The 17,988-nt window shown below is 55.7% G+C and overlaps 2 protein-coding genes across 11 annotated transcripts in view; one reads left to right on the top strand and one right to left on the bottom strand.

The window, feature by feature from the left end:
* Window positions 1-822: 822 nt before the first annotated feature.
* LOC310743023 (transmembrane protein 53-A-like) lies at window positions 823-11,325 on the top strand. 6 transcript variants are annotated; one of them, XR_014538775.1, is made up of 5 exons: window positions 823-1,260; window positions 5,690-5,860; window positions 8,696-9,292; window positions 10,220-10,883; window positions 10,941-11,325. XR_014538775.1 is itself a non-coding variant. In XM_083573070.1 (4 exons), the coding sequence occupies exons 2-4, from the start codon at window positions 5,776-5,778 to the stop codon at window positions 10,594-10,596; spliced, it is 1,059 nt and encodes a 352-aa protein (XP_083429196.1). In that variant the 5' UTR covers window positions 823-1,260; window positions 5,690-5,775; the 3' UTR covers window positions 10,597-11,325. The 6 variants fall into 6 exon arrangements, 5 of the variants coding, with proteins under 5 accessions (XP_083429196.1, XP_083429199.1, XP_083429198.1 ...); XM_083573070.1 differs by having other exon boundaries at window positions 10,220-11,325; XM_083573073.1 differs by having other exon boundaries at window positions 852-1,260; window positions 5,690-5,833; window positions 10,220-11,325.
* Window positions 11,324-17,988, bottom strand: part of IMPDH1 (inosine monophosphate dehydrogenase 1) — a 67,882-nt gene continuing 61,217 nt past the window's right edge. For 2 of the 5 annotated variants that reach the window (XM_083572891.1, XM_083572888.1), the window contains exons 15-16: window positions 13,865-13,881; window positions 11,907-12,336 (exon numbers count right to left, since the gene is read on the bottom strand). In XM_083572891.1, coding sequence (XP_083429017.1) covers window positions 12,236-12,336; window positions 13,865-13,881 — 118 coding nt within the window. In that variant the 3' untranslated portion in view covers window positions 11,907-12,235. Of the gene's footprint in view, window positions 12,337-13,864; window positions 13,882-17,988 lie in introns of all 5 variants that reach the window. The other 3 variants (XM_083572887.1, XM_083572890.1, XM_083572889.1) reach the window with 2 other exon arrangements.

Below are 17,988 nucleotides of genomic sequence, written 5' to 3'. Positions count from 1 at the left end.
TCTGGCATGGCTACCTGTCTGGCACTCAGGTATCAGGATGCCAGGGATGATCCCTCAGGCAGAGGGGCTGCTGAGGAGCTGAGCTCACATGTCTGTCCAGGATTTCTGAAGTTTTCCCAGTGAGCCAGTACACAGAGACATTTATCACTGAATTCTTGCATTTGGTATTGTGCAGCAGAGGCCCTTTGAATAGATAGGAAGAAACTGTGACCAAGTGTTTTGTGGGGACAAGTCACAAAAGTGATTGTGCTGGTTTTGGTAGTGGGCTGCATCTGCATGAGATCTGCTGGAGGGGCAACCTATACATAACCTATACATAAATTCCTGCAACAGGCTCATTGGCTTTCTTGCCTCCTCCAGCTCCTCGCTCTTTAGGAAGATCCACATGAGGGGCGAAGGGGAAAAGATCTGCACCGGGATTTGCTGCCCCAGTGGATCCTGCCGCCTGTGGCACTCACATTGCTTCATGGGTGAGCTACCCTACGGCAGTGTTTGTTTTTGTCTGTTTGTTTATTAAATTTGCATACAGCCCTTCACCCGTACATCTCAGGGCGGTTCATTGCATAACATTGCAATATATTTAAAAACAAAATACATAGTAAAAAATAAGAACAAAAGGAGCATTCCTGCCCGAATTCCTGACCTAAGCTGGCTCAGCTGGCTGCCTGCCCGCTAGCAGCTCCCGCGCCAAGAAAAAGGGGAAGAGGCGGCGGCCGCTGCACCGGTTGAATTTCGGTCTGTGGCCGAACCGAGGTCGGAGGGGGGGGGCCGCCCCGCGGCGAGGCGGAAGCTGCCCAGGCTGCTGCCCGAGCCTATTTCGGAGGCGCACGGAGCCCAGCCGGACCGAGGCGAGGAGGCGGCCGCTCGGCAGGGCGAGGCGAGCGGAGCTCCGGGCCGGAGGCGGCGGTGAGTCCGAGGCGGCCCGGGAAGGCGAGGGGTCGGCGGCGGAATCCCTGCGTGGCGCTCCGCCTCTCCTCTCCGCGCATTGCGCCCTCTCTCCAAAGACGCGCGGCCCGTCCGAAGATTCCCTCCTTCCCCGGGGCAGCGGGGTTGTCTTCCCTCTTCCGAGTCTCGCTCCCCGTTGGCTCGAGACCCGCTGCTCCTTGCAAGGCACTCTGCACGCGCTCAGGGGCGCTCTGGAGCCGGGCGAAGGAAGGTGCGCGCCGAGGAGACGGCGCTGAGCTGGGCACCTCGCTCAACCCTCCCCAGGCAGGACCAACGGGACAGCCGCACCCCCGGGAGGCATGCGGATGTGAGGTGGTAAGAATTGTCGAGTTGGACGGGGACCCAGGGGTCATCTAGTCCAACCCGCTGCGATGGCCGCTCAGGCATCCCTGGCAGAGAAGCCCCGCAAGCTCTGCTCCGAGTTCCCCTCCCGGAGCCAGAGAACAGATGCGCTCGGCCGGTTGCAGCGCCGTCCCCGGCAGGGGCGGAGGGGCTCGTACTTGGGGCGGGGTGGGGGGCAGGAGCCCGGCCAGCGCTGCAGGGCCACGCGGAAAGTGGGTCACCGATGCTCAGGTGGCTCCGCGGAGGTGGCCGGCCGCTCTCCGCCAGGGCGCGCCTTGCGTAAAAGCAGGCGAGCGCGGCTCCTTCCACCCAGGGCTGCTTCTACCTGGGGGGAAGACGGCCCCACTTGGGGGACCTCAAATACCCTCCTCTCCCCAGTACCCCCAGACTGACTTCACTGACCCATAGCCGCCTCTTGGGTGCACCCAGTTTCCCTAGAGCTGCTTGGAGGGGGGAGCTTAAGAGAGATTTTTTTTTGGGGGGGAACGCGGTGCAGAGGCTCCTGGAGGAATGCTTGAGCGGCCCAGAGAGAGGGAAAGGAAGGCCCAGCTGTCTGGAGAGGGGCACGGTGGGGGCAGGGGGCTGGCTCCGTGTCAAAAGCAACTGCCTGCCCCCTCCTGCTCCCCCACTGTTTTTGCAGAGAGGGAGCTCAGAGCTCAAGCCCGCCCCCCCCCGCCCCCCAGAGGAGCCCTACCTGCGGATCTCAGGTGTGTGTTGGGGTGGAGGAAGTGGGGCTGGCTGTGCTTACCTAGCGGTGCAAATTGGTTGTACTTAATTGGGGACGGGGCGGGGGGTGCTGGCCTGGCATGCGCTATCTGAGGACCACAGAACTGCAGTTGGAAGGGAACCTCAAGAGTCATCTAGTCCAACCCTATGCAGTGCAGGAAGCACAGCTAAAGGATCCTGGACAGGTGGCCACCTGACCTTTGCTTAAAAACCTCCAGGGAGAGCCCACCACCTTCTGAGGGAGAGACTGCTCCACTGGCGAGCAGCTCTCTCCATCAGGAGATTCTTGAGGCAGAATCTCCTTTCCTGTACTGTAATTTGAAGAACTGAAGGATGGTCTCAGAGCAAAGCATGCACAGGCACTATCCTACTTAAAAATAGCAGAGGTCACCTTTGGGACCTGAGCTGGGCTTATGCATTGATACGAAGCGTGTAGACACCGGAGAGAGGAGGAGGAGGAGGAGGAGAACGGCTCTGTTCCTCGGGAATCGATAAACAGGGGAAAGGTCTGTAGGATGTCCTGATAGCTTCAAGAGCTTCATTTAGGGGAGAGAAAATATGGGTTATTTGAAGGCCTTTGTAGCACACATTCCACCAGCAAAAACCCCCTTCTTAGAAGGACAGGCGGCAGTCAAAACTGCAAGGCGCACTGTACTCGATTTGAAAGCTGCAGTCCTTGCAGAATGCTGCAGCACGATTGCTGACAAGAGCAAGGCCTTGTCAGCGTAAGAATAATGGACTTGTAGAGTTGGAAGGATTATGGTACTGGAGGAGACTCTTGAGAGTCCCATGGACTGCAAGAAGATCAAACCTCTCCATTCTGAAGGAAACCAGCCCTGGGTGCTCACTGGAAGGACAGATCGTGAAGCTGAGGCTCCAAGACTTTGGCCACCTCATGAGAAGAGAAGGCTCCCTGGAAAAGACCCTGATGTTGGGAAAGATGGAGGGCACAAGGAGAAGGGGACGGCAGAGGACGAGATGGTGGGACAGTGTTCTCGAAGCTACCAGCATGAGTTTGACCAAAGTGCGGGAGGCAGTGGAAGACAGGAGGGCCTGGCGTGCTCTCATCCAAGGGGTCACGAAGAGGCAGACACGACTAAACGACTAAACAACAACAACAGAGTTGGAAGGGACCTGGCTTCCTCAACCTCGGCCCTCCAGATGTTTTGAGACTACAGTTCCCAGCATCCCTGACCACTGGTCCTGCTAGCTAGGGATCATGGGAGTTGTAGGCCCAAAACATCTGGAGGGCCGAGGCTGAGGAAGCCTGATCTAGGCCAACCCTGCAGAGCAGGAATCTTTTGCCCAACGTGGGGATTGAACTCACGAAAGTCAGAGTCTCAAGCACAGGCACTCAGAGATCTGCAGTGGTTGCCAATTTGTCTATGGGCCAAGTTCAAGCTGCTAGTACAGAAAGCCCTCAACTGCTTGGCACCGGTTTACTTACGAGATCACCTTGCCCCAGCTGTGCCCACTTGGCTGCTCTGATTGGAGGAATTGGCACTACTGCAGGGGCCAAATGAGACCCGTTCCTTTGGAACTCCCTGCCTATTGATATCAGGCAGGATCTTTCACTGTACAGTGGTACCTCGGTTTAAGAACAGTCCGGTTTAAGAATGATTCGGTTTACAAACTCCGCAAAACCGGATATAGTGTCTTGGTTTGAGAACTTTACCTTGGAATCCGAACAGTGGAAGGGCACTGGCGGCAGGAGGCCTCATTAGGGAAAGCACGCCTTGGTTGAAGAACGATTTTGGTTTAAGAATGGATTTCCGGAATGGATTAAGTTCATAAACCAGAGTACCCCTGTATTCTTTTAAGCACCTGCTAAAAACGTTCCTGTTTCAGCAAGCCTGACCCAGAAACTTAAAAGGCGATACCAATTTTAAGCTGTGTAAGTAGTTTAACCATGTGCTTTTCTCTTCGCTATCTTTTTGCATCCTGCCTAGAGGTTCTTACACAATCCAGTGACGTATAAATCTCATGAAAGGAAAAGAAATGGAAAGTGTGAAAGGGTGCCAACTGATGCCAGGCCTGGGTGATCCTGGGCTCATCTGTGGCCAATAGCTCCCCCCCCATTCTCGCTTCCTTTTCCCCTTGAGCAGGTCTTTGGGTCGGACAGGCGCCAGTTCCTGGCACCTCCAGGTCTGGAGAGGGAGGGGGCACAGTGCCAGGGGGTCTCCATAGTGACCGGGAGACTCCTCTGTGACCCAGACTCCGCGTGCCTTGATCCAGTCTGCTTCGCTCTTGCCAGCCCGGGGAGCGGCTGCGGCTGCTTCTTGGTGTAGAAAAGTGCTCTGTTGTGATGGATTGCCCTTGTGACAACCATGTGAGGTAGGCGGGGGGCGGGCAGGGGTGGTCACCAACTTGGATGGCTTTTAAAGAGGATCAGACAAATTCACGGAGGAGGAGAGGGCAATGGAGGGCTACCAGCCACAACAGCTTCCCGCTTGGAGGCAGCAATCGCAGGAGAGGAGAGAGGGCTCTTGTGTTCCGATCCTGCTAGCTGGTTTCGCACAGGTCAACCATTGTGAGAACAGGATTCTGGGCTAGATTTGGCCTGATCCGGAAGGCTGCTCTGCCCTCCTCCTGGGGATTTCTGGCTCGTTGGACTCTCTGGACTCTCCTCTTTGGTGTATACAGCGGCCGCCCCTCAGATCTTCCCTTCCTCATTCTTGCCGTGGACTTTGCGCCCAGAGAGATAAACGCGTCCCACAGGTGCTTAACCCAATTTGAAACTGGCTGCTTCTTAGCATGTCAATCAGATAGTCATGACATACTTCGTGTGTCATGACTCAGAATGTTCTTCCTGATGTTTATAGAAGCCCTATATGGCCTAGGTCCCTTGTACCTACAGGACGCCTCTCCTGGTATGTCCCACGGAGGACCTTACGGTCTTCAAATCTTGGAGATCCCGGGCCATAGGGAGGTTAGGCTGGCCTCAGCCAGAGCCAGGGCTTTTTCAGCTGTGGCCCCGATCTGGTGGAACGCTCTGTCCCAAGAGACCAGGGCCCTGCAGGACTTGACATCTTTCCGCAGGGCCTGCAAGACAGAGCTGTTCCACCAGGCCTTGGGCCAAGGCACAGCCTGACCCCCTCCTTTGGCAATCCTCGTAGAACTCTGGCCCAGTGGTTGCCATTAATTTGATTCTGATTTGATTTTAGAATGAATTGATTTTAGAATGCTGTGTTACTTTTATTGTTGTTAGCCACTCTGAGCCCGGCTTCAGCTGGGATATAAATAAAATTATTATTATTATTATTATTATTAGGAAGAACATTTTTTTCTTTTTTTCCTCTTTACATTTTATTTATTCCAGATTTTAAAAATAAAAATCATCTTAAAAACCATCCATACAAATTGGATTTCATAACAATCATTTTAAGTAATAGAAAATAATATGAAAATATTTACTGTAAACGTAAAGGCTGCTTTTAAAGTCAGAATACAAAACTACTTATCAGGAAGAACATTCTGAGTGGAACAGGCTCCCTGAGAACGTGGCCGACTCTCCTTCCTCGGAGGTTTTTCAGCAGAGGCCAGATCTACCAGTGCTTATTCAGTTGAGATCCCTGCATCGCAGGGGGCAGACTAGATGGCCCCTGGGGTTCCCTTCGACTCTACAATTCTGTGAGTGCCCTGCCTGGATGATCAATGTTATTTCTCCTTTTTCCAGTTCACGCTGCCTTATTTTTTTTGGAGAAATGTGCAAGGACAACCGGACAGACGAAGTGACCTTCGCCGGAATGCGCTTCCACCCAAATGGGGTGGCGAGATCCTTTCCTAGGGAGCGATAAAGAGGGCAGCCCTTCAAGGAGGAGTGAGCAATTAGAGCTTGCGAATGCCGGTAGGGGAGGAAAAAGCACAACGTTTCTATTTAGGGCTGCATGCTTCAATCAATTGGTTAATTAGTCTTAATTAATCAACCGAACTTTGGTTGCAGATTAAAGCTCCCTGCCCGCCCCCTCTCTTGTGTGTGCATGGGGGGTAAGCAGAATTTGGGGTGCCCCGTGATGCAGAGAAGGGGGGGGGAGAAAGATGCAGGTGGGGGGCTCATGGGGCCCAGGGAGACAGGGGGGGGCTATTATCTCCCTCTCTGCTCCTCTTGGCTCCCTGCCACCTCCTGCTTTCTGGAGAGATTTAGAGCATTAAGGTCAGGCAGGGGGCAGGGAGGGGGGTTAGTCCCGGTCCCTGTTCCCATGGAAACGCAACGGATCAGGATCAGGATGGGGGGGCGGAGTGTCCTGTCCCCCCAGGAAGTTCCCCTAGGGGGCCTCTCTTCCCCATCCCTCCCTCTGCAATTGCGCACTTCCTGCAGTTCCAGAGAACCACCCGGGTGATCTTTGAGCTGAGCCCTTTTCCAATCCTCTTCTCACCTCTGGAGTTTCCTTCGCTAGCTCTCTTGCTTCTTCTAGGAATGGATTTCTTGTTTGCTGCCTTTCGGAATTGTGTTCCTCATAAAACAGCCTGAAGCATCTCTCTCTCTCTCTCTCTCTCTCTCTCTCTCTCTCTCTCTCTCTCTCTCATCTATCTATCTATCTATCTATCTATCTATCTATCTATCTAATCTATCTAATCTATCTGTCTGTCTGTCTATCTATCTAGCTATCTATCATCTATCACCAGTGGCGTAGCGTGGGGGGTGCAGGGGGGGCCGGCCGCACCGGGCGCAACATCTGGGGGTTAGGGTTAGGGGGCGCAAATCCACGGGTTAGGGGGCGCAAATCCACGGGTTAGGGGGCGCAAATTACTTGCCTTGCCCCGGGTGCTGACAACCCACGCTACGCCACTGTCTATCACTATCATCTATCTATATCTCTATCATCTCTCTCTCTCTCTCTCTCATCTATCTATCTATCTATCTATCTATCTATCTATCTATCTATATCTATATCTATCTATCATCTATCTATCACTATCATCTATCACTGTCATCTATCTATATCTATCTATCTATCTATCTATCTATCTATCTATCTAATCTATCTATCACTACCACTACCACTATGACTACCACTATCACTATCTATCTATCTATCTGGTCAAATACAGACAGGATCATATATTATTGCATTGCATTTATATCCATGATTCCGCAACCTCCTCATTTAATCTCCACAACTCCCCTGTGTGGCAGGCCAGGCTGAGAGGCAGGGACTGGCTCAAGGTCATCCAGCAAGCTTCGTGCCTGAGTGGGCATTTGAACCCTGGTCTCTCCCAGGTCCTAGACTGGCACTTGGAGACATCGGATGAAGCTTAAGGTTGGAAGATGCAGGACAGATCAAATGAAGGACCTAGTTAAACCGTTGAACTCCCTGCCACAGTAGCCAGTGATGGCCCCCAACTTGGATGGCTTTAAAAGAGGTTTAGACAAGTTCATGGAGGAGGAGAGGACCATGGATGACTTTGAGCCAGGATCCGTGCTCTGCCTCCACCGTCAGAGGCAGCAGGAGACCCCTGGAGGGAGGGGTATCTTGAGTTCGAATCCTGACTGCAGGTTTCCCACAGGCAACCATTGAGCACCTATGAGAAGGGGAAGCTGGACTAGGTGGGACAAGGGCCTGATCCAGCACAGGCTCTCCTTAGGCTCTTCTATTCTTACAGATAATTACAATAAAAACACGGAGGCTGGTCCAAGATGTCGCCCCCAGTGGTGGGCGACGATGGTATAATCCTTGTCCAAAAATCTTCTCATGTGCTCCTTTGACATTTTCCTTTTTTAAATAAAAAAATCTTTTTTATTCAGTTTTACACTGCACGTTTAAATTCAAACATTAGACATCAGCAGCAGCATTTAGGATTCTCTGGTTTCCATTTTCAATCTTTTTCAACTGCCTCACATATTTTCTCTATTTTTCTTAAATAATCCATTTTTACCTTCGTTTTTACTACATTACAAGTATCACTCAAATCCTGCCAAAGTTCCTCTCTTCCTGGTTTCTTATTTTCCTGGTCATTTTCGCCATTTTGGCGTAGTCCATCATGTTCGTGATTGTTTTTGGTCAGGACTTTATCTTCTTTCCATCTCTGGGCCAGTAGTATCCACGCTGCTGTTGTTGCATACATAAATAATAGCCATAATTAAACATACTTTTACATCTTATTCAAATTTTTGACTTCCGTCAATCCTGTCTGAAAATTTTCCAATCTAATCTCTCAGTATGCATTTCTTCTCTTCCCTATTACATTTCAAACTCATAACCAATATCACTAACTTTTTCTACTTTGTAACACTTCATATATTTCTCCTTACAAAACTTCTTGTAGTCCTACTAGCGTAATTTGTTGGTTACAGTTGCTCTTCAAATAATTCATATACTTCTTCCAATCTTGTGTGAATCTCTGGTCCTGCAGGTTTCGAATCCTTCCTGTCATTTTGTGCAATTCTCCATAGTCCATTAATTTCGTCTGCCATTCTTCTTTCGTTGGAATTTCTTCTTGTTTCCATTTCTGGGCTAACAATACTCTTGCCGCAGTTGTTGCATATAAAAACAATTTAACATCTTCCCTATTAATGTCCTGACCTATTATACGAAGTAAAATGCTTCTGGTTTTTTTAAAAAAATGTGTATTTCAACATCTTTTTCATCTCATTATATATCATTTCCCAGAAGTTCTTTACTTTTTTACATTCCCACCACATATGATAAAATGTTCCTTCTGGTCCTTTGACATTTTCCAGGGCTGCCTGACCTCCCGGGCGAAGTGCAGGCGGCAGACCTTGCAGGAGCGGCGCCTGCGATGCCTCCCACCGAAACTGAGGCCCCTCCTGCCATCAGACCCGAAGGCGCCTTGGTGGAGGACCCACCCGCGGGCAGCCCGGAAGCGAGCCATGCCTCCCTGCCGCCTGGCACGGCCGTGACGCCCATCTCGCGCACCGTCTGCCTATACCGGCCTGCGGGCACCTTTGCCGACTCGCAGCCCCTCGTCCTGCTGCTGCCCTGGTTTGGTGCCCGGCCCGGTGCCCTGGCCAAGTACCTCTCCCTCTACCTGGGCCGTGGCTGGGCTGTGCTGGTGGCCGAGAGCAGCCTGGGACACTTCCTGTGGCCGCGGTGGGGCCTGGCGTATGCGGAGCAGCTCCTGGGGCTCCTGGGGGAGGGCAAGGCCCTGGGCACCCAGCCTCTCCTCATCCACGCCTTCTCCATTGGAGGGTACACCTTTGCCCAGATGATGGTGCACCTCGCCAGACACCCCGAGCGGCACGCCGGCATCGGAGAGCGCATTTGCGGCTGCGTCTACGACAGCCTGGTTGCAGGGAGCCTGGAGAATATGGCTCAGGGTGAGCAGTGGGTCTCCTGGGGTGGGGAGGAAGGGGCTGGTGGGACTGGTTTGCTTGCCACGGGCCGTGCCCAAAGCAGCTCACAGCCGGCATTCGAAACATCAAAGCGCAGAATTCAGAATACAGTAGCACCTTGGTCCTCAAACTTAATCTGTTCCGGAAGTCCGTTCTCCACCCACATCATTCTACATGGATGCTGAGGTCCAGCGCCAAGGCCTTCTGGCGGTTCCCTCCCTGCGAGAAGTGAGGTTACAGGGAACCAGGCAGAGGGCCTTCTTGGTGGTGGCGCCCGCCCTGTGGAACGCCTTCCCTTCAGATGACAAGGCAATAAACAACTATTTCACTTTTAAAAGACACCTGAAGGGAAGTTTTTAATGTCGATGACGCTGTATTGTTTTTTATATTTGGTTGGAAGCCGCCCGACAAGGGATGCGGGTGGTGCTGTGGGTTAAACTACAGAGCCTAGGACTTGCCGATCAGAAGGTCGGCGGTTCGAATCCTCGCAATGGGGTGAGTTCCTGTTCCTGTTGCTCGGTCCCTGCTCCTGCCAACCTAGCAGTTCGAAAGCACGTCAAAGTGCAAGTCGATAAATAGGTCCCGCTCCGGTGGGAAGGTAAACGGCGTTTCCGTGAGCAGCTCTGGTTCGCCAGAAGCGGCTTAGTCATGCTGGCCACATGACCCGGAAGCTGTACGCCGGCTCCCTCGGCCAATAAAGCGAGATGAGCGCCGCAACCCCAGAGTCGGCCACGACTGGACCTAATGGTCAGGGGTCCCTTTACCTTTACCTGGAAGCCGCCCAGAGTGGCCGGGGAGACTCAGTCAGATGGGCGGGGTATTATTATTATTATTCCTTCCCGCATCCCTGTCTCCTACCCACCAAAAAAACCCTGGGGTGCTTGAGCTGCCTTCTTTCTCTCCCCTCCCCAGGCGTGGCCAGGATGACCAGCTCCTCTGCGGCCGTCCGGCCTCTCCTCCGCGGAGGCGCCCTGCTGTACTTCCGCCTCTTCCGGCCATGCACCGTGGCACACTACGAGGCCGCCCTGGGCGCCTTCCACCGCCCGCCCCTCCGCTGTCCCGTGCTGGTCTTCTTCTGCCACAATGACCCGCTGAGCGACGCCCGCACCATGCAGCAGCTGCTGGGCGCCTGGCGGGCGCTGGGCCTTCGCGTCCAGGTGCAGGAGTGGCCAGTCTCTCGCCACGCCCAACACCTGCGCCTCTACCCCCAGGAATACGCCCGGGCGCTGGGCGCTTTCCTGCAGCAGCTGGGCCTCCTGCCCGCCTCCGGACTCCAGGCGAAACTTTAGCGAGCGAGAGGGAACCAGAAATGCTCAGCAGAGGAGGAAGACAATGCCGCTGCCATCCCTGCGGCGGGCATGGAGGCGAAAGGCCCTTTTGCCAGAGCCGCTCCAGGAGGCTGAAACTGGGAGGGTGGCTGGACTTGGGGGTCCCAATGGAGCAACCCTCCCCACCCAAAAAAACCCCTCACTTTGAGCACTGCAGCCTGTTGCAATGGAAGTGCCCAAGAAATAGGTGCCATGGATGGGTGGCATGGAGCTGAATTGCCACCAGCAGAAGGAGCGCAAGCAGCAAGGCTGTTCCCCCCGCCCTGCTACAGTTGTGGGGTCTTCTAAACATGTCAGCAGCGGAGGCTGGGAAGCCAGGATTGCAATGGGGGGAAGTAGGCAACGGAAAGTCTCTCTCCCCCCCAAAAAAATAAATAAATCTGCCCTGCATCTTGAGTCATTGAGAGGGGCAAGCAGAGGGCACACCGGTTAGACCGAGGGACCCCCACCCCGGATGGCTTCTGAAAAGGGGGCTTGGACCAATCCATGGAGGAGAAGGATCTGCGGAACTCGCCGCTGCAGGAAGCCAGGACGGCTGCCAACCTGGATGGCTTCTGAATGCCGGAAACTATGGGAAGGGGGCGTTGCTCTTTTGCTCAGATCCGATGGTGGGCTCCACCCCCCCCTGGGGCTGATCCAGCGAGGTTTTCCTTGCGTTCCTCACGCCAGACCATTAAACAACGCTCCGTAGCTTTAATATTCTTTAATAATACACAGTGACACAAGAGGAGACCTTGAGCATGCGCAAGAGTTACAGCCTTGAGGCGGGGGGGGGGGAGGGAAGGGGGCAACTCTGAAGCAGCCCCCAAGACCCAGCCGGGCTCTGGCCAGCAGCAGCAGCTGTCCCCCACCCACCCCCAGCGGCCAAGAGGAGGGCGAGGGTCTGCTGCCCCTGTTGCTTGGCAGGAATGAGACCCAAATGGGGCAGGATGCGGCCCCATCGGCTTTAAGGGGGAGGCTGTGACCCCCAAACCAACTGCCTCAGTGCCCCCCCCCCAAGTGCAGCTGCCCCCGACTGCACAAACCTCCTGAGGGTCCTGAGATGAGATGGGGTGCAGAGTCCCCTGGGGACGTTTCCCTAGCTCTCCCCATTTCTGCCCTCCCAAATTAACATCAGTAGGGAAAGCGGGTGCCCCAGCAAGCCTGGCTGGGGTGGGGGCTGCAGCACCCTGCAGAGAGAGGAAGGGGGCACCCCCTCGGCCCCAACAGCCTCTGGGAATTTGGGGAGCCCCATTTGGGGTGGGGTTTGGGGGAGGCACCTGGTCCCAGGGTCCTGGCCACTAGCCCCCTCCTCCCCTCAACTGTGCCCCAGCGGGGGGGGGGGAGTGGGCATGGAGGGGGTGTCATGCCGTCCCCCCCAGACTTCCAGCAGAGATCCGTGAGGCTGCCAGCAGATCCTGCCCGTGGGGGGGAGAGTCAGTCCCCCCCCCCCCGAGCGCTGGGGCAGAAAGAGAGAGAGAGATGGACAGAACGAGACAGAGAGCGAGAGGAGGGTGGCACACTGCTCTGGTGCCAGCCAGGTGGTTCGTAGTGCAAGTCTTTGCCTGTCAGCGTGGCCCGAGAGGCTGGAGGGGGGGGGCGGCCGGGTGAGCCCGCCCCTTCAGGTGCGCCGGCAGCGGGCGACGGGGGCCGGGACGGTGGGGGCCGCTCGCTGGGCGCCGCTGCTCCGGAATCCGTCCTCAGTACAGCCGCTTCTCGTAACTGCGGAGGGAGGGGAAAGGAGGAATCAGTAGCGTCGGAAGGGGGCCCTGCGGTCATCTAGCCCAACCCGCTGCGAGGCAGACCCCGTTCTCTCTGACGCCCCCTGCAGGACAGGGCGGCAGCGCTTGGGCGATGCCCGACCCAAAACCAGGGGTCACTTGGAGAGCATGGCTTCTGAGCCAGAGTCGCCCCACATCCCACGCCAGGGTTGCTCTCCCCTCGAGGTGGGGCAGGGGAGAAGGACCCCCAGAGGGAACATGGAGACCGGCAGAGTCTGCTTGTTCTCCTGAAGACCCCTCCCTCCCCCAAAAGCCCCTCCACCCCACTGGAAGTGGACCCCCCCCAAGCGGCCAAACGGAGGACCACTCATAGACTCTGGGGAGGCAGCAAGGCATGAAAGGTGCGTGAGAGGAGGAGGGAGGAGGAAGCCAGGCCATGCGGTAAGGGGGGGGCGTGGGGGGGGGAAGCTTGGGAGCCAGGCAGGCAAGGGGGCCGGAAACCTCGGAGCCCCAGATGCCTCGGGGCCACAGAGCTGGAAGGGACCCAAGGGTCACCCAGTCCAACGCCCCGCAAGGCAGATGTGGGGAGTGCGGAAGGGAACCCCCAGCTGAAGACGGGTGCCAACGGCTGGGTGCTGGGACTCCCCCCTTTCCCCACTCTGATCTCCCACCCCCATGGGCTCAGCTGCGCCCCTCTTTGCCACCAAGCGGCGCCCGGGGGCAGCCGAGGCCTCCGTGCGGTGCATGTGACCAGGACAGCACCTGCGCCCCCCACAGACCTTTGGGGAGCCAGCAGCGCACCCTCCTCTGGGTCGTCAAAGCACCCCTGGGGCAAAGGGCAAGGCTGGCGGGCAGAGGGTGCCCTTGCCCTAAAAGCAGACCCCACTCCCAGGTCTTGCTTTGCACATTCATGCTCCCTGCAAAGTGGGGAATTTAGTCGTTCTTGCCATAGAGATGTAGCATTGCAGGGGTGGGAGGGACCCCCAGAGGCCATCTAGTCCAACCCCCTGCGACGCAGGAGTCTCAGCTGAAGCATCCATGGCAGGGGGCCCCCCAGCTCTGCTCGGGGTTGCCTGAGGCTGACCGTGGGGCCAGGGCAGGACCCTCGGACCACGTTGTTGGCCGAAGGTGGGACTCGGGTCAGGGCAAGAGAAGCCCAAGGGAATCCTCCTTCCTGCCCCACGGACTCTGCCCAAGGGCCCCGATTCCCTACAGCCCAGGGAGGTCAAGGGGGTGAGGGGCTCCGAGAGAGAAGGAAGCTTTTCTGGGCCTGGGGAGAGAAGCCTCAAAACGCTCATTGCAGATCCACCATTTGGGGGGGGGGTTGGTGTGGGGAGAGCAGGGGGAAGCTTGCAAAAGCGGTGGGGGAGGTGGGGGTGTTGAGAGGGGATGTGTCCCCCCCCACAGTTGTAACTATCCCCCCAGAAGTGCCCGGGGGAGAGCGGAGAGGGAGAATGCAGCAGCTGACCCACATCCAAGACAGGCGGGGTGGGGACGGACCTGCGGAACTCCCCGCCCCAGTTACTTACATGGCAGAAACGTAAAACTACAGGAAGGCGGCCATGGGCGTGGGCAGGAGAGAGAGAGAAGGTCACAAGGTCAACGTGTTCCCGCCCAGGACACACACAGGCGCACAGCCCCCTCCCCAAAAACACCAGCAGAGCTGCCGCCACCAAGCCTGGAGACCCCCAGCTGCCCGTCACCGCCCCCCAGCGCCTGCCGGGGGTCCCGCTCCCAAGCCAGCACTAGGCAAGAGCTCCCAGGCCCCTCTATGGCTCCAGCAAAGCTTCGGACCCTCGCCTTCCGACCCACACGCAAAGGGGACGCAGCCGAGAACAGGGGGGCAGGGGCCCGGGAGAGAGAGAACGGACACCCCCTAAGAGGGAGGCATGGTCTTGGCTGGAATCCCAGAATTCGCCTCTCCAAAGCTGGAACAGTGCAAAGGTGAACTGCGGAACTCACTGCCACAGTGGCGACAAGCCACGACGGCTTAAAAAGAGGGTGAGACAAAATCAATGGCCCCCAGGCGCAATGACCAGGCTCTTGTCTCCCGTGTCGGAGGCAGCGATGTTCCTGAATGCCGGCTGCTCTGGGAAACGAGGAGGGGAGACCATGGCTCCTGTATTCGAATCCTGCTTGCTTGCTACCCACAAGGGGCAGCTGGTTAGGAGGCTGGACTAGATGGGCCCCCTGGGGCCTGATCCAGCCTCGTCTTTCAGAAGCCTTTCATTTCACATCAAAATGGAAAGCCGAATTTTTTTTGGGGGGGGGGTGTTGAGATGGAAGGGAAGGCGAGGGAAGCCTGGGGGTTTCTAACGTTTTGCTACGTCCCCAGGGCCCCCCTGCCCAAGCAGGCACCCAATTTTGCGAGAGTAAAGGGGCCACGGGCATGATCCTGCGGGCTCTTCTGATCTTCTGAGTCGGGAATCCAAACCATCCAGGTTACAGGAATCTGCTGCAAAGGTTGAAGTTCTGGACATCGCCCCCTTTCCCTGACACCCCCCCCATGCCCACCCAAACCCTGCAGGGGAAGAGGCGCCCCAGGGATACGTAGAGCTGCACCCCGGGAAACGAGGAGCCAAAGCTCTCCCATCCCATCCAATGTGCATTTAACATGAACATGCGCTGTTTCATCCGCGCACGGTTCAAAGCCGGCAGGCTGAAATTGCGCATGTGAAATCCAAGCATAGCAGAGAGTGAAAAAGCTCTTTTTTGGGGGGGGGGCACCAGGTTCGCTCGAGGTTTTCCCAGCACCTGAAGAGCTTTTAAGCTCTCTGCCTTGTTTGGGGGGTGAGGGCACGGCCCGCTCAACGCACCGGCTCTGGGGCGCTCGCGGGAACTCGAACCCAGAGCCACAGAAATCCCTGCAGAGACTCGCACGAACGCCCCTGGCCTCCCAGAGCTGGCGCGCCCGGCGGGTCTTGCCCCCAAAGCACGGCAGAGCGTGCAAAGGCTATTTCTGACTTGGGGTACCCGGCACAAAAAGAGCTTTTCAGCTGCCCGCCGTGCTTGCCTGGCAAAGACCCCTTGGCGTGTGGGCTCTGGGAGTGTGGGGGAATTCTCTCTCTCTCCCCCCACCCTGCAGTTTTGGGGTACACGTGGAACCCTAGAGACTGAACCTCTCACATCAGATGTGGCCGTGCCACACTTTAGAGAGCATGGAGCGTGGGGTGCCCGGCCTAGGATGCGCCAGGGCTGGTACCCGTGAGGCTGCCCCACTCCAAGTCGAGTTCAGACCTTCGCCTCTCTCTGGCAAGGGGGCCACCAGCGGCAGGGCCCAGCAAAATGACCCCCGGCCCATCCTCGAAAAAAAGAGGGGTCTGCCAGCCAGACTCATGAAAAAGCCTTCTCATTTTGGGGGGATGATTCCATGAAGTTGCACGACTCTCTTTGTTCTGTGCTTTCCCAAAGGGTTGCTGGCAAGGTCCGTGGGACTGGAAGAAGAGAGGGCTGGGGGGGGGGCTGGGGAACTGGGGGGGGGGTCCAAGGGGCAGAGGGAAGGCCGGCCACCACTTTCCCCGTGATTCTGGCCTGGGTTGGCCCCAAAATTTCTCACCAGGACTAGAAACCTGAGAAACCCCAAACCAGGAAGCCAATGCGTCCAGGGCTCTGCGAATTTCACCCCATTTAAAAAACCAGACTTGGGAGGCCCCCCCAAAAAAATTCCCAGCTCAGTCACTGTCCATATTAAACTGGCCCAGCCTTCTTGAGTTTGCGGGGCGAATAGCACAGCAGCAAGAGAACTCTTGCAGAGAAAAAGGCACAGAGCAGGTCTTTTTTGGGGGGTCAGGGGGGGGTCCTTCCGCGATTGAGGGACCCAGCTATGCAGCTGGTTCCAGGAATCGCCAGGGAAAAGGCTACTTTGGGGGTCTGTGAGGAACCGCCACCCTCATGCTACACCCCATGAAGCAAGCGGGTGCCTCACTTTCCTAGCCTGAGCCCCCCCCCAAAAAAAGATGCCTTCTGTCCTCATCCCTGCAGTGGGAGTGGGGGGTTGGAAGATGGGGTTGGCCTTGGCCCCAGATTCGCTCCAGATCAACTGTCCTGTGCAGGCAGAGTTCATAGCTGTCAACTTTCCTCTTTTTTAAAGGGAAATTCCCTTATTCCGAATAGGATTCCTTGCAAGAAAAGGGAAGAGTTGACAGCTATGGCAGAGTTTGATCCTGGGGGACCCCCACACCTCCAAGGAACCAACCTGTCTCCGATCTTGTAGGAAGGTTCAGGGCAGATCATAGAAAACCCTTCGCACACTGCAGAGCTGACCTGCGGAACTCCCTGCCACAGGAGACCGCGATGGCATTAAACTATTGGACAAATCCATATACGGATGAGAGGCAGCCCTTCTCCTATGCCCCAGTTGCTGGAAACTGAAGGGGAAAAGGGCTTTTGGGCTCGGATCCTGCTTGCCCAGGGAAAAAAGGGTGCCCTCCTTGGGTTCTCAGTCTCTGGGCCTGCCTAGATGGGTGGTGGAGCCTGGCTCAAACGGCCGCAGGATGGCCCCCTGCGCTTCTTGGACCAGAAGACCCTTGGGATCCATTCCAGCTCTACAATACAGTGGTCCCTTGGTTCTCAAACTTAATCCGTTCCGGAAGTCAGTTCCAAAAGCAAAGCGATCCAAAAGTGAGGCGCGCTTTTCCATAGAAAGCAATGCAAAATGGATTAATCCGTTCCAGACTTTTAAAAACAACCCCCAAAACAGCAATTTAACATGAATTTTACTATCTAACAAGACCATTGATCCATTGACTTCCCTTCCAAGATGGCGACGGGAGTAGCAGCCTCGTTAGAGCTCTCCCGCTCGAATCCATGGTTTTAACTAGCCGATAGCCGTTCCCTTGATTTTTGCACTGAAATGAGGCTGCATTTTAATGTTTTAATGTTGTATTTTAATCTTGTTTTTTAAGCTGTGGTTCAATCAATTGTTTTTATATTTGGTGTTAGCCGCCCTGAGTCCAGTCTTGGCTGGGGAGGGCGGGGTATAAATTATTATTATTATTAAAATGAAAGCAATAAACAATGTACTGCAGTCAGTACCTGAACTGGGTTCCACGCAGTCGCAAAAACAGAACGAAAAAGCCGCTGAAACAAAAACGCAAAATAAAGAGCAAAAACAGACAGACCTCTGCCTGGGACTCAAAACGGAGCACGTTCAGCTTCCGAAAAAGGTTCGCAAATTGGAACACTGACTTCTGGGTTTGCAGCGTTCGGGTTCCAAGTTTGACTACCAAGCTGTTTGAGAACCAAGGGACCACTATATAGTTGGGACCACATAATGGATTTTCATCGGCTCCCAGTATGTTTTCAAGCACGATTCAAAGTGGGGGGGGGGGGGCTGACCTTGAAAGCTTTGGCCCTGGACACCTGAAGGGCATCTAGTCCAACCTGCTGCAACGCAGGAAGAGGTTGGAGGGAGGAAATGAACCCCCCCTTAAAAAATGAACACCCACCTTCCGAGAAGCTGGGGGAGCAGCTGCCTCTCTCTCCGAGGTCGCCCTCCAGGAAGCCAGGGGCTGGCAGTGGGGTGGCCCCCTTCTCTCCCTAGACAAGCCCTTGAAAAGGGGGGGTGGGGGCGGGAGAGTCCTTTGGGGGGGGGGTCTGTGCTCAGGCAGGAAGGAGGTTTGAGAGCAGGAACGGAGGCGAGGGCAGCACCGGG

Source organism: Podarcis filfolensis, assembly GCF_964270895.1.
Source record: "Podarcis filfolensis genome assembly, chromosome: 10".
NCBI lineage: Eukaryota > Metazoa > Chordata > Lepidosauria > Squamata > Lacertidae > Podarcis > Podarcis filfolensis.
The sequence above is the reverse complement of the archived record's forward strand: the minus strand, read 5'-3'. Positions and strand labels throughout refer to the sequence as shown.

Excerpts from the sequence above, each read along its gene's own strand:
- LOC310743023 (XM_083573070.1), top strand. The coding sequence starts at position 5,776 with ATGGGGTGGCGAGATCCTTTCCTAGGGAGCGATAAAGAGGGCAGCCCT. Across the intron at positions 5,861-8,695 it reads ATTAGAGCTTGCGAATGCCG|GGCTGCCTGACCTCCCGGGC; the intron begins GTAGGGGAGGAA and ends GACATTTTCCAG. Across the intron at positions 9,293-10,219 it reads CCTGGAGAATATGGCTCAGG|GCGTGGCCAGGATGACCAGC; the intron begins GTGAGCAGTGGG and ends TCCCCTCCCCAG.